General features: G+C 45.9%; 1 protein-coding gene across 1 annotated transcript in view; it reads left to right on the top strand.

Moving 5' to 3' along the window:
* The first annotated feature begins 4,307 nt into the window (after positions 1-4,307).
* The window catches only part of CERK (ceramide kinase), an 85,876-nt gene continuing 74,352 nt past the window's right edge, over positions 4,308-15,831 (top strand). The window contains exon 1 of the mRNA XM_056573699.1: positions 4,308-4,584. Within this exon, the coding sequence (XP_056429674.1) occupies positions 4,434-4,584 (151 nt within the window). The 5' untranslated portion in view covers positions 4,308-4,433. The remainder of the gene's footprint in view (positions 4,585-15,831) is intronic.

Genomic DNA, 15,831 nt, shown 5'->3' with positions numbered 1-15,831 from the left:
TAGGAGGACGGGAAATGAGGTTGAGATAGAAGGTCGGGCTATGAGGACGAGATATGAAGATGGAATATGAGGACAGTATAGGAGGTCGGTATAGGAGGTCGAGATCTGAGGATGGGATATGAGGTCGAGATAGGAGGACAGGATAGGAGTTCGAGATATGAGGATGGGATAAGAGGTCGGGATAAGAAGATGGGATATGAGGATGGGATATGAGGTCGGGATAGGAGGTCGAAATATGAGGACAGGATGTGAGGCCGAGATAGGAGGTAAGGATATGAGGATGGGATATGAGGTCAACATGTGTGTATATGTTCCAGCATCACTTCCAAACTGCTAAGATATTAACATGAAACTTGGCACACATGTTACTTATATGTCAACAACAAACATAGGATAGGTAATTTAACCCTTACCCACCCCAATTTGCAAGAGTCTGGGTTTTTATTTAAAGTCCCATACAAGTTTATGGGAAATATATTTTACTGCATAACTTCCAAAGAGCTGGTGATATTTTGATAATACTTGGTCACATGTTACTTATACAGTCATGGCCCGTAAATGTTGGCACCCCTGCCATTTTTATAGAAAATGAAGTATTTCTCACAGAAAAGGATTGCAGTAACACATGTTTTTCTATACACGTTTATTCCCTTTGTGTGTATTGGAACTACAGGGTGAGCCATTTATATGGATACACCTTAATAAAATGGCAATGGTTGGTGATATTAACTTCCTGTTTGTGGCACATTAGTATATGTGAGGGGGGGAAACTTTTCAAGATTGGTGGTGACCCTGGCGGCCATTTTGAAATCGGCCATTACGAATCCAACTTTTGTTTTTTCAATAGGAAGAGGGTCATGTGACATTAAACTTATTGGGAATTTCACAAGAAAAGCAATGATGTGCTTAGTTTTAACGTAACTTTATTCTTTCATGAGTTATTTACAAGTTTCTGACCACTTATAAAATGTGTTCAATGTGCTGCCCATTGTGTTGGATTGTCAATGCAACCCTCTTCTCCCACTCTTCACACACTGATCGCAACACCGCAGGAGAAATGCTAGCAAGGCTTCCAGTATCCGTATACACTGCTATATACTACTATATACACCGCAGGAGAAATGCTAGCACAGGCTTCCAGTATCCGTAGTTTCAGGTACTGCAGAATGGGCAAAACAAAAATTGGAACAGGACCCTCAGTTTACGCAGAAGATTTTGTTCAGTGATGAGGCAAACTTTTATGTGAATGGCGAAGTCAACTATTTTCAGTTTCAGATTTCTAGACAACTGCTTAGAAGAACCCATGGTGCTGATTGTTGGGGCAAGGTCAGATGAGTCTGGGCATTTATAACCTTTGAGATTGACATCACATGGTCTTCCCAGATGATGATTGAGAACAATCCATGACACTGGCAGGTCTCAGCTTTGTAAAGGGGGCAGTGCATGCTAGAAATTCTGCAGGGTGCCCAAACTTTTGCAGACACCATTTTTTTGTTTTCTGTTATTTTCAAAGTGTAAATGATGAAAATAAAATCTAACTTTTGTTGACATATTATAAGGGCATGTTCACACTGAGGAATTGGAGAGGAATGTCCACGAGTAATTCTGCTCGCTTTTCCTGTCCAATTCATTCAGCAGTGAAAATCCCCATAGAGCTGTGCAGAATTTCTGCCCCTCAGTTCACACTGAGGAATTTCCTCAAGCAGAATTCTGGCGAGGAAGTCTGTTCCGTATGAAGAAAGAACATGTTCTTTCATTCAGGCGGAATCAGCGTCTTACTCCCATAGAGATCAATGTTAATATTTTTTTTCAGTCAGAATCATTTCCACACGGAATTGGCGCGGAAATGGCGTGAAAATTATGCAGAATTTGCACAGAATTGGCGCGGAATTTCTGATTGAAAAAAAAGAGGATAATATATATATATATATATATATATATATATATATATATATATATATATATATAATATATTCTTGTGGAAAAGTAACAATATTTTGAGGCAGAAAATGTCTGCTTGATTTCCGCCCCAATTCCTCAGTGTGAACATACCCTAAGAATGTATATTCTGTAATTTGATGCCTTTTGGAGATTTTTCCATCTTTCCTTGGCTTCCTTATGCACATTAATAATTTTTACCTTGGGTGCCCAAACTTTTGATCCCCACTGTATATCTGCCCGCTCCTCACACCTGTATCTGCTCCTCTCCCTTGTCTGCCCGCTCCTCACCCCTATATCTGCCCTCTCCTTACCCCTATATCTGCTCCTCTCCCTTGTCTGCCGACGGCTTACCCCTGTATCTGCTCCTCTCCCTTGTCTGCCTGCTCCTCACCCCTATATCTGCTCCTCTCCCTTGTCTGCCCGCTCCTCACCGCTATATCTGCTTCTCTCCCTTGTCTGCCCTCTCCCCACCCATATATCTGCTTCTCTCCCTTGTCTGCCCGCTCCCCACCCCTATATCTGCCCTCTCCTTACCCCTATATCTGCTCCTCTTCCTTGTCTGCCCACGGCTTACCCCTGTATCTGCTCCTCTCCCTTGTCTGCCCGCTCCTCACCCCTATATCCGCTCCTCTCCCTTGTCTGCCCGCTCCCCACCCCTATATCCGCTCCTCTCCCTTGTCTGCCCGCTCCCCACCCCTATATCCGCTCCTCTCCCTTGTCTGCCCGCTCCCCACCCCTATATCCGCTCCTCTCCCTTGTCTGCATGCTCCTCATCCCTATATCCGCTCCTCTCTCTTGTCTGCCTGCTCCTCACCCCTATGTCTGCCCGCTCCTCCCCCTATATCTGCTCCTCTCCTCACCCCTATATCTGCTTCTCTCTCTTGTCTGCCCGCTCCTCACCCCTATATCTGTTCCTCTCCCTTATCTGCCCACTCCTCACCCTTATATCTGCTCCTTCCCTTGTCTGCCCACTCCTCACCCCAATATCTGCTCCTCTCCCTTACCTGCCCGCTCCTCACCCCTATATCTGCTCCTCTCCCTTACCTGCCCGCTCCTCACCCCTATATCTGCTTCTCTCCCTTGCCTGCCCGCTCCTCACCCCTATATCTGCTTCTCTCTCTTGTCTGCCCACTCCTCACCCCTATATCTGCTCCTCTCCCTTGTCTGCCCACTCCTCACCCCTGTATCACCCCTGTATCTGCTCCTCTCCCTTGTCTGCTTGCTCATCACCCCTGTATCTGCTTCTCTCTCTTGTCTGCCTGCTCCTCATCCCTGTATCTGCTCCTCTCTCTTGTTTGCCTGCTCCTCACCCCTATATCTGCCCCTCTCTCTTGTCTGCCTGCTCCTCACCCCTATATATGCCCGCTCCTCACTCCTATATCTGGTGCTTACTCTTGTCTGCCCGCTCCTCACCCCTATATCTGTCCTCACCCTTGTCTGTCCACTCCTCACCCCTATAGCTGCTCCTCTCTCTTGTCTGTCCGCTCCTCACCCCTATAGCTGCTCCTCACCCCTATAGCTGCTGCTCTCCCTTGTCTGCCCTCTCCTCACCCCTATAGCTGCTCCTCTCTCTTGTCTGCCCTCTCCTCACCCCTATAGCTGCTGCTCTCTCTTGTCTGCCCTCTCCTCACCCCTATAGTTGCTGCTCTCCCTTGTCTGCCCGCTCCTCACCCCTATATCTGTCCTCACCCTTGTCTGCCCACTCCTCACCCCTATAGCTGCTCCTCTCTCTTGTCTGTCCGCTCCTCACCCCTATAGCTGCTCCTCACCCCTATAGCTGCTGCTCTCCCTTGTCTGCCCTCTCCTCACCCCTATAGCTGCTCCTCTCTCGTCTGCCCTCTCCTCACCCCTATAGCTGCTGCTCTCCCTTGTCTGCCCTCTCCTCACCCCTATAGTTGCTGCTCTCCCTTGTCTGCCCGCTCCTCACCCCTATATCTGTCCTCACCCTTGTCTGCCCACTCCTCACCCCTATAGCTGCTCCTCTCTCTTGTCTGTCCGCTCCTCACCCCTATAGCTGCTCCTCACCCCTATAGCTGCTGCTCTCCCTTGTCTGCCCTCTCCTCACCCCTATAGCTGCTGCTCTCCCTTGTCTGCCCTCTCCTCACCCCTATAGCTGCTCCTCTCTCTTGTCTGCCCTCTCCTCACCCCTATAGCTGCTCCTCTCTCTTGTCTGCCCTCTCCTCACCCCTATAGCTGCTGCTCTCCCTTGTCTGCCCTCTCCTCACCCCTATAGCTGCTGCTCTCCCTTGTCTGCCCTCTCCTCACTCCTATATCTGTCCTCTCTCGTCTGCCCGCTCTTCTTTCGCTTTGCCAGCATTCAGCCCCTCCCACACGCGGTTCATTTGCATACGTGTTGACGCCGGGGGCGGGGTTAGAGAAGCTGCCGGCGCAGACAATGGAGGTCCCGGACCGCTAGCTGGGGATCTTCCATGTGATCGTGCTGTGTGGACTCCGTGTTATGTGCTTGTGTGCGGGCCCCACAGGCAGACATCATGGAGCCCGTACAGCAGCCCTCATCCCCGGTGCTGTGCTCCGTGCTGTCCGTGAGGAGTCACAGCTGCGAGGTGAGCCTGGACCCCGGCCGGGCGCTGCTATCCTGGAGAGAAGTGAGGCCCCGGCGGGGAAGGGACAGCAGCCGAGCTGGTGAGTGGCAGTGTCAGCAGAGCAGGCTGGTGGGGTGGGCAGACGTGCCAGGCATCATACGGGCGGTGTATGGGACACATGTATGTGCTAGCACCAGTGACTTGTTATGCAGGAGGGCCCTGTGCCATCTTCCTTGTATTTAGTGCAGCGTACCAGACTTCATAGGCATATGCCAGTGTTTCCCAACTAGAGTGACTCCAGCTGTTGCAAAAATACAACTCCCAGCATGTCTGGACAGCCAACGCCTGTCCAGGCATGCTGGGAGTTGTAGTTTTGCAACAGCTGGAGTCACTGTAGTTGGGAAACAATGGCATATGCATTGTGTGTATGCGCCCCTGGGTGCCCCTTCTGTGGGTGGCGCTGCCATGTGTCTCTACAGGGCGGTTTGTGTGTGATTACTGTTTACCTCCAACCTGTAGCTCTCCAGCTGGTACAAAACTCCAACTCCCAGCATGCATTAAAAGTCTGTCGGAATGCTGGGAATTGTAGTCTGTGACTGTCTGAATGCTGGGAATTGTAGTCTGTGACTGTCTGAATGCTGGGAATTGTAGTCTGTGACTGTCGGAATGCTGGGAATTGTAGTCTGTGACTGTCGGAATGCTGGGAATTGTAGTCTGTGACTGTCGGAATGCTGGGAATTGTAGTCTGTGACTGTCGGAATGCTGGGAATTGTAGTCTGTGACTGTCGGAATGCTGGGAATTGTAGTCTGTGACTGTCGGAATGCTGGGAATTGTAGTCTGTGACTGTCGGAATGCTGGGAATTGTAGTCTGTGACTGTCGGAATGCTGGGAATTGTAGTCTGTGACTGTCGGAATGCTGGGAATTGTAGTCTGTGACTGTCGGAATGCTGGGAATTGTAGTCTGTGACTGTCGGAATGCTGGGAATTGTAGTCTGTGACTGTCGGAATGCTGGGAATTGTAGTCTGTGACTGTCGGAATGCTGGGAATTGTAGTCTGTGACTGTCGGAATGCTGGGAATTGTAGTCTGTGACTGTCGGAATGCTGGGAATTGTAGTCTGTGACTGTCGGAATGCTGGGAATTGTAGTCTGTGACTGTCTGAATGCTGGGAATTGTAGTCTGTGACTGTCGTAATGCTGGGAATTGTAGTCTGTGACTGTCGGAATGCTGGGAATTGTAGTCTGTGACTGTCGGAATGCTGGGAATTGTAGTCTGTGACTGTCGGAATGCTGGGAAATGTAGTCTGTGACTGTGGGAATGCTGGGAATTGTAGTCTGAACAGCTGGAGAGCCACAGGTTGGAGAAGGGCGATCTTTGTAATAGGACACTGCACACTGTGAAACTGGCCTGGCACTTGTTGGCGCAGCTTAGTTTCTATCGGTAACTCCTGTATACTGTCTGGTAGAACTTTCTGCACTCTTCCTTTTTGACATTAGTGTTGTTGTAGGTTGGGTGGTCCAGCCAGTGGCTTGATGTGGCACCTTGTTCTACTCCAGTACTCCAGGGTTGGCACAGAGGCTTGGCACCAAGATCAGCTGTGTAACTGACACTGCTTCTGGGTATGGATCATAATCATTTATTGGCACGTCAGTTACCGTCACACTGTCAGCTGCCTGGAGGTTGTATTTGTTAGTTTTGGTGGTAGATGAATACGTACCATACATTTTGTTTTCTGGGGTTCATGTGTGTCCCTAAAGCCCATGATTCATTCTTGTACCAGAAAGCTGGTGTAAAGCTGCAGTGTTAACAGATGACATTTTAGTAAACTTTGCATTCTGGCTGCTGCTGTTGATCTGTGGGGCTAGAAGAGGATTTTGGATAGAATTAGTCTCCTTCCCCTTCTGGCAACTGTTATTATAGCTGGGTCTTACTGACTGCAGAGAACAGAGGGTCACTTTACAGAGAGCTAGCTGTGAGTCAAGCAACACTCAGCCCAGTAGGTAGACATGCAAATTGCTATATGCTTTAAAGGGGTACTCCACTGGATTTTTTTTCAACTGTTGCCAGAAAGTTAAACAGATTTGTAAATTACTTCTATTTAAAAATCTTAATCCTTCCAGAACTTATCAGCTGCTGTATACTACAGAGGAAGTTCTTTTCTTTTTGAATTTCTTTTGTCACGACCACAGTGCTCTCTGCTGACACCTCTGTCCATTTTAGGAACTGTCCAGAGTAGGAGAAAATCCCCATAGCAAACCTATCCTGCTCTGGACAGAGATGTCAGCAGAGAGCACTGTAGTCAGACAGAAAGGAAAATAACTTCCTGTGGAACATATAGCAGCTGACAAGTACTGGAAGGATCAAGGCTGCCATCAGAAATTTTGTGGCCCCCTGGACACCCCTCACAGTACCGCCAATTGCACATATTACGCTGTGCGTCCTACAACGTACAACATGATACCAGTACCAGCATTACAAATCGGCCTGCTACCCCCATTTACTTTTATCCCCTCCCCCCTTGATCAATCCCCTGTGCTATATCTTTTGCCCCCCCCCCCCCCCCGTACCACTTTATTCCCACCCAAACAGAAAACAACTTCCTTTTAAGCATATAGCAGCTAAGTACTGGAAGGATTAAGATTTTTTCCATAGAAGTCATATACAAATCTGCTTACCTTTCTGGCACCAGTTGATTTGAGGGGAAAAAAAAGGTTACCAGTGGAGAACCCCTTTTAACGACGCAGGACGTAAATATACATCCTGGTGCGGTGGTACTAAACACACCAGGAGGTACATTTACGTCCTATGCATAACTGTGAGCATCGGAGCGATGTTCGGGTCATGCGTGGCAGGTCTCGGCTGCTGATAGCAGACAGGGACCCGCTGGTACTGGCAGACATCCACGATCGTGCTGCAGTCTGCCATTAACCCCTCAGATGCCTTGATCAATACAGATCACGGCATCTGCGGCAGTGTGGTCCCTGAAATGGATCATCGGATCGGCTGCCATGGCAATCTGATCATCCAGAGCTGCAGTCGGAGGTCCCTTCACCTGCCTCCGCTGCTTTCCATGGGTCTTCTGCTCTGGTCTGAGATCGTGCAGACCAGAGCAGAAGATGACCGATAATACTGATCAGTGCTATGCCCTATGCATAGCACTTAACAGTATTAGCAATTGAATGATTGCTATAAATAGTCTCCTATGGGGACTATTAAAGGGGAATTCCAGGCCAAAACTTTTTTTTTATATATCAACTGGTTCCGGAAAGTTAAACAGATTTGTAAATTACTTCTATTAAAAAATCTTAATCCTTCCAATAGTTATTAGCTTCTGAAGTTGAGTTGTTGTTTTCTGTCTAACTGCTTTCTGATGACTCACGTCCCGGGAGTTGTGCAGTTCCTATGGGGATATTCTCCCATCATGCACAGCTCTTGGGACGTGACATCATCATTGAGCAGTTAGACAGAAAACTTCAGAAGCTAATAACTATTGGATGAATTAAGATTTTTTAATAGAAGTAATTTACAAATCTGTTTAACTTTCCGGAGCCAGTTGATATATATATAAAAAAAAAAAGTTTTTGCCTGGAATACCCCTTTAAAGAGTGAAAAAAATAAAGTCCAAAATTCCTGCTTTTTGTAACATTTTATTCCCAAAAAATGTATTAAAAGTTTTATATATGAAAATATGGTATCAATAAAAGGTACAGAGCCCTCATACCGCCGCTTATATGGAAAAATGAAAAAGTTATAGGTCTTCAAAATAGGGGGATTTTAAACACACTAATTTGGTTAAAAAGTTTGCGTATTTTATATATTTTTTTTTTTTAAAGCTCAACAGTAATAGAACAGTATGTTATCACGGGTATCATTTTAATTGTATTGACCCCCAGAATAAATAACACATGTCATTTTTACCATAAATTGTATGGCGTGAAAACGAAACCTTCCAAAATTAGCAAAATTGCATTTTTCTTTTTAATTTCTCCACAAAAATAGTGTTTTTCGGTTGCGCCATACATTTTATGATATAATGAGTGATGTCATTACAACGGAAAACTGGTCGTGCAAAAAACAAGCCCTAGTCTGTGGATGAAAATATAAGAGTTATGATTTTCTGAAGGCGAGGAGGAAAAAACGAGTCCTTAAGGCCAAAATGGGCTGAGTCCGTAAGGGGTTAAATGCCAGGTGGCGCCATACCCTGTATGTATAAGTTCTTCCTTTGGCAAAGGTTTTAACCTGTTGTTGTAGACAAGAATGCTCATCCAAGCAAGCACATTGGGGGAGATTTATCATTCAAAGTTTACCCTTCTCTTTTCTTTTTTACCGCAACAGGATGTACCGTATTTTTCGCCCTATAAGTCGCACCCAATTTTAAAGGTGCAAAATCTTGAAAAAAAAAGATTCTGAACCCAACAGTGATCTTCAACCTGCGGACCTCCAGATGTTGCAAAACTACAACTCCCAGCATGCCCGGACAGCCGTTGGCTGTCCGGCATGCTGGGAGTTGTAGTTTTGCAACATCTGGAGGTCCGCAGGTTGAAGACCACTGGTATAGGAGGTAATACTCACGTGTCCCCGCCACTCCAGACAGTCACCGCTCGTCACCGCTGCCCTGGATGTCACTCCATCGCTGTCGCCGCATCCCCGTGGTGTCCCCGACTCTCCGGACTACTTCTTCCCCGGGATCCAAGCTCTCCGTCACTGTCATCACGTCGCTACGCACGCTGCTCCTATTGGATGACGTCGAAAGAGAGCGCCGGCCATGCAGGGGATCCCGGCACGGAGCAGACACCAAGGAGGCAGGTAAGGTCCCTCCCGATGTCCTGTAAGCTGTTCGGTACGCTGCGATTTCACCGTGGCGGTCCCGAACAGCCCGACTGAGCAGCCGGGTTAGTTTCACTTTCGCTTCAGACGCGGCGGTCAGCTTTGATCGGCGCGCCTGAAGGGTTAATACAGGGCATCGCCGCGATCGTTGATGTCCTGCATTATACGTTGGTCTCTGCCGTTGATGGCCGCAGGGACCGCCGCGATAGGGGTGTATTCGCCGTATAAGACGCACCAACTTTTCCCCCCCAGTTTTGGGGAAGAAAAAGTGCGTCTTATATGGCGAAAAATACGGTACATGTATGTCAGTGGTTGCTTAGGGGTAGAATGACTGTAGGTGACTGGTCAGGAATGTGATGCTGCTTTACAGCTGGCTCCCTGCTTTAAACAGAATCATAATCCCTTTTCCTAATCATAACTTGGAACCATAATCATAACCCCTTTCCCTAATTCTGAAAATTAAAGCTAACCCCTAAACATAAAACAAATCGTAATAAAACCCCATATTCATTTCCCTTTGCCATAATAAACCTTTATCATAGCCCTAATGAGAAATATTAACCCATAAACAAATATTCATAACCCTGATAAGCCCTAATCAGAAACCCTGACCGCGATGAGCACTGAGAATGCTGCCCTTCAGGGGATCAGGTAAAATTTAGCTAGACTGTTTTTAGGAAGGTGACCGGAACGACACGATTCTGCTTCTGCAAGTATCTTTTCAAGTCCGCCGCTACGTCCCAACCCCCGATTATAAGGAAGATGAATGCATGACCAATTTTTGTCGGCATCTGCATTTTTGCTATGTAATGGTGCTTTGCGAACGGTAGAGAGGTTTTGTACGTGTACTTTTGGCCGGCGTACTTTAGCATTTAGAAATCGGGGTTTGCGCAATTTTTAGCGACTTATTATAAAAATCGCTTATGATAAATAAGGGTGCACTGCATGTCTATCGGAAATAGGTGTACTGCTACACAAAAACTTCTGAAATGTCTACTTCAAAAGTCGCTAAGATTACATGACTGCGCCATCACAGCGCCAATGATAGACAGAATATAACGTCTAGATTGAATGATAAACCCACCCGATTATCCTGCTGATCTTACAGGCACTACAACTGTGCCAGTGCAGTCATTGGTGCCACCTCTGCTCATCAATATACATCCCCTCCTAGACCTGGGCACAGCCTATTGAATGAGAGGATGTATATTGAAGAGCAGGGGTGGCATGAATGGGACCCAGGGGATGGCGTCAGACGTGCAGATAGTCTTCAAACCTTCCCCTGGTGCAGTAAAGAGTTCATTTTCATATTGCAAGATTGTGCTGCATCTCGGAACAGCTGAACAGATTGGGGTGCCAGAAAGTTCTATAGATTTGTAATTTACTACTTTATTAAAATCTTAAGCCTTCCAGTACTTAGGAGCTGCTGTATGCTCCATAGGAAGTTGTGTAGTTCTTTCCACAGTATGTCCACAGTGCTCTCTGCTGCCACCTCTGTCCATGTCAGGAATTGTCCAGTGAAGGAGAGGTTTTGCTATGGGGACTTGCTCCTGCTCTGGACAGTTCCTGACAAGGACATAGGTGGCAGCAGAGAGCACTGTGGTCAGAATTGAAAGTAGTACTGGAAGCCTTAAAGGTGTACTCCAGAGGGGAAAATGCTTTCAACTGGTTCCAGAAAGGTATACATATATGCAAATTCTAGTTTGAAAACAAATGATTTGGAGTAATTTTTTATCTTGGGTACTTTGGACTAATACGTCTTTGTTTTCAAAGTTGTATAGTGAAACCTCTTTGAGAAGACCATCCAACATTGCATTAAAAAAGTGATCTTCTCAAAGAAAATGGCCACAGGGTATAATGTCTAGTGAACAGAATCTGTTCTGGATAAGGGGGTGGTCTTCTCAAAGAGGTTGTCTGTTGGATACATTTTTCAGTACTGACACAGATTTGAAGGGGTACTCCAGGGAACCTAATTCACCCCTTATCAACAGGAAAGAGGAGGGGCTGATCAACAGGAAAGGGGGGCTGACTGCTGGGACCCCGCGATCTCCTGTACGGGGCTTAACAGTTCCCGTCTCAGCCGGTGATTGGCTGCGCAGGCCGTCACTCCTGCTCATCTCAAAGGGTGGGGGTCAGAGCACTTAACAAGTGTGGAAGTGCCACTTTATTCAGTGGCCATAGTGCTGACCAACCTTTGTCAGTGACTATCTGTGCGGGTGTTTCCTGCTTAGCCCGAACCAAACTACATACAGTATTGTGTATAAGGGCTCGTTCACACAAGCGGATTTTCTTCTGCAGACTTTGCTGCCCATTGAAGTCAAAAGGGTCTGCGGCGGATTTTCAACAGTGGAGGTTGCGCTGGCGGAAATCTGCTGCAGGTAGCGCACGGAGACCCCGCCCCTTTTCAAACTCACAGCGGGAGCTCCACTACGAGTTTGAAAATCAATTTACACTGCAGGGTAACTCGCATATCGCAGTGTGTCTGCTGGTAGAGGCGGATTGCCACTATTAGCAGGCACAAAGAGGGCAGCACTTTAGGGGCCTTTGTCAGCGGATCCGCAGCTGCGGTTCCGCTGACAAATACTCCCGTGTGAATGCACCCTTAGGGTATGTTCACACGAGCGGATTTTCTCAGCAGTTTCGCTGCGGATCCGCTGGTGAAGGCCCGCTCTATGCTGTCTTTACATGTGCCTGCTCGTAGTGGCAATACGCTGCTACAAGCAGACACATTGCAAGCCTATTTTACTCTGCGGATCTGCCACCTAAGGACCCCTACAGGGTGCCCCAGATGTGCCTGCTCGGAGTGGCAATACGCTGCTACGCGCAGATACACTGCTGCGTTGTGTGAGTCGCCCACATGTTCGGTGTACTCGCGGGCACTACCCCGGCTCCCTGAGCTAGGCCGAGAGCAACCGAGATGTGAGAGTATACTGCGCTTGCGTGCGGCAACTCGATCACAGTGTGTCTGCTCCTAGAGAGTATTGCTGCTCCAAGCAGGCAAGTCTGAGGCACCCTGTAGGGGCTCGTTCACACAAGTGGATTTTCCGCAGCTGATCTGCTGCGTGTTTTATCATTGACTTACCAGCAAAAAATAAGCAGCAACAAAAAAGCTGCTGAAAATCTGCACTAAAATACGCAGCAGTGCGGATTTTCAGCTGCTTATTTTCTACGTTTTATATTTCTACTGCATTTTAGATGGTTTTGCAGTGATTTTACAAAATCGTGGTAAAAACTACCATATTTTTACTGTACTTTTTGATACTATACCTCAATTTTTGCAATGAATCATAGCAAAAACAGAACAAAAAGAAGCCTCAGGGGAGGTGTGTAACTACTATATAGCCTGATCCCATAGCGATAGGAGGTGGAGCTGGGAGGGGAGGGGTCTGGGAGCTACAAGAAGGGATACGGTAGGTTGTGATGTCAGCCTGTAGTCCACAGAAAATTCAGGTCTGACATCCTGTCACTCATATTAAGCACAGTCATTATTTTTTTTTTTTTTAAGTCACTGGTGATCACACGACCCAGTTACAGTAATGAAACGCATAACTGCTGCTTTGCTGAAATAAAACAAATAGCACCGTATGATTATTGATTGTGAATGTATGTGATATGGAGAAAACCGACAAAACAAAACCTGGAGTGCTTCTTTACAATTGAAAGGCAACTAAACCTAAAGTCAGACATGTAGAAAAATCCAGGACCCACAACATACCAGGTGAGTATAGAGTAGTGGTTCTGAATGATATATTTCCATGCACTTCCCATCCAGTCACTACAGGACTTTCTTATGTCTTTTTCCCATATTAGCTTCTAGCTCACCTTTGAACACAATTTTTAGTATAAATATAATCTGGGTAAAATGAAGTAGCTGTAAAAATATAGCATTTCTTATCTTGTACTGACCTGTCATTATATTCTATTATTGTCCTTCAGGTTACTGTACAGTTCCTGGTGTAAAGATAACTCAGTTTCCCAATCGGGTGCCTCCAGCTGTTGCAAAACGACAGCTCCCAGCATTCCCGGGCAGCCTTTATTTGTCCAGGCATGCTGGGAGTTGTAGTTTTTTTTAACAACTGGAGAGGCACCCTGTTTGGGAAACACTGCACTAGAGCAAGCTCCAGGTAGACAGTCAGCAAAGATTGCTGGGAGATTTTATCTATGAGGTTACCAGTTGTAATGATGGAACAGTTGCTCTGGATCAGTAGATTAATGTGATACAGAGTTTAAATGGGAACATTTTATTAAAGGAGATCTGCAGCGATAGACCCTTATCCCCTATACACAGGATAAGTGTCTGATCACGAAAAAAAACATGTCAAACTAAAATATACATATGTAAAAAATATATACATTTACAATTGTATATTTGAGTTTGATGATTTTTATATATTTATATATATATATATATATATATATATATATATATATATATACATACTTTAGTTCTGTTGATTGTGCAACTGCAGAAACAGAACATACGACAGCTGACCTACATATTCCAGTGTATGCAGAGGAGGAAGTGGCGCTGAAGAATTCCTCCTACCATGTACGTGAGTAAGCAGAAACATCTCTATAGTCTAGTGTTTCCCAGCCAGGGTGCTTCCAGCTGTTGCAAAACTACAATTCCCAGCATGCCCGGACAGCCAAAGGCTGTCCGGGCATGCTGGGAGTTGTAGTTTTGCAACAGCTGGAGGCACCCTGGTTGGGAAACACTGCTATAGAAAGTAAACAGTTGTCACCAGTAGTGTAGAACTCTTTAGACTGTTTATGTGCATGGTATAGCTGGTACCGGTTAGCCTGCATTTATATGGCCGTCTAGACCCGTCCCGTTCTTTTCCCATCCAAAATAAAAAACGTACTTTAAAAAAAAAAAACACACAAAGCAGATACAAACGGATGTTATCTGTTTGGATCCATTATTGTTCAGTTAATAAACCCCAAAAAATATTTTTTATTATTTTTTTCTGAGCATGCTCAGAATTAAAAACAGATCAAAAAACGGATGGAAACAGATGACATTAAAGGCTCATCCGTTTTCCATAAACTTTAATGTTAAATTTACTGTGTCCGTTCTTTTGACGGAAGAAAAAATAATGCAGGTGCCGTTTTCTGCCGTCAAAAAAACGGAAATGAGTGCAGACTGGTACAAACAGATTGTAAAAAAAAAAAATCCCATTGACTTAAATGGATTTAAAAAAAAAAAAAGTTTTTTAATCAGTTTACAGCCTGCAAGAACGGAACCGAAACGGGGATAAAAAACCGGGGACAGACGGCCGTGTGAACGCACCCTTACTGCTGAAGACACTCTTCTCCTATCTACTGACTGTTCATATAGCATCAGCTCTTATCATCTCTTTCCCTTGCTTTGGAGAAGACATTTCCTGTTTGCATACAGTGTAGCTAAATATTTGTCATGCTATACTGTAAGAAGAAATACAACTTGCCAATCCATCACATATAAGCCCATTAGTGCTCCCAAATTAAGGCCTCAGTTCAGGTCATTGGACCTTCAGTCAAGACTGGACCTAACCGTAGAGGCCATGATTCTTGTAGTCATTGGATCCTCAGTCAAGACTGGACCTAACCGTAGAGACCCTGATTCTTTTAGTTCAGGTCATTGGACCCTCAGTCAAGACTGGACCTAACCGTAGAGGCCCTGATTCTTGTAGTTAAGGTCACTGGACCCTCAGTCAAGACTGGACCTAACCGTAGAGGCCCTGATTCTTGTAGTTCAGGTCACTGGACCCTCAGTCAAGACTGGACCTAACCGTAGAGGCCCTGATTCTTGTAGTTCAGGTCACTGGACCCTCAGTCAAGACTGGACCTAACCGTAGAGGCCCTGATTCTTGTAGTTCAGGTCACTGGACCCTCAGTCAAGACTGGACCTAACCGTAGAGGCCCTGATTCTTGTAGTTCAGGTCACTGGACTCATGTCTGTGTTTGGTCATTCACCCACAAGGTAGAGTCCAAGTAACAGCTGGCTATGAAAGGCTCCATAGTCTATATACATTTTTCTTTATAAATTGGAAGTAATATGTGAGGCAGAGCAGACCTAGTAGAAATGTTTTGTATCTCCACAGATAGATATTCATTTATTACATATGGATCTCCAGTAAACAGCCTGCCAACTGGTTCAAAGGAAAACAGTCATCAGTGTCACCGCATTAACCTGCTGGTAAAGGCAGGTAGTGTGGGTGACGTCAGGAAGAGGCACCCTGGTTGGGAAACACTGTCTTAGAGGGATATTCAAGGATTTATTTTCTTTAGCCTTTGAGTCCATGAGGCCAATAATACTGAGTAATAAGCTTCTATTACCTCCGGGCACCACTTTGTCTTGTTTTCATGCTCTGGACCCACACCCGAAAGTGAAAATAAAAAGACATGCTCTACAGCACTTCCAGGTGTGGGTACTGTGCATGAAAATGGGACAAAGCGGGGCTCGGCGGTAATAGAAGCAAAGGACACAGTATTTTATCTTGGCATTATGGGCTCAGACTTAAAAGAAAAAAAAATCCTG

Source organism: Hyla sarda, chromosome 4 (assembly GCF_029499605.1).
Source record: "Hyla sarda isolate aHylSar1 chromosome 4, aHylSar1.hap1, whole genome shotgun sequence".
Taxonomy (NCBI): domain Eukaryota; kingdom Metazoa; phylum Chordata; class Amphibia; order Anura; family Hylidae; genus Hyla; species Hyla sarda.
The sequence above is the reverse complement of the archived record's forward strand: the minus strand, read 5'-3'. Positions and strand labels throughout refer to the sequence as shown.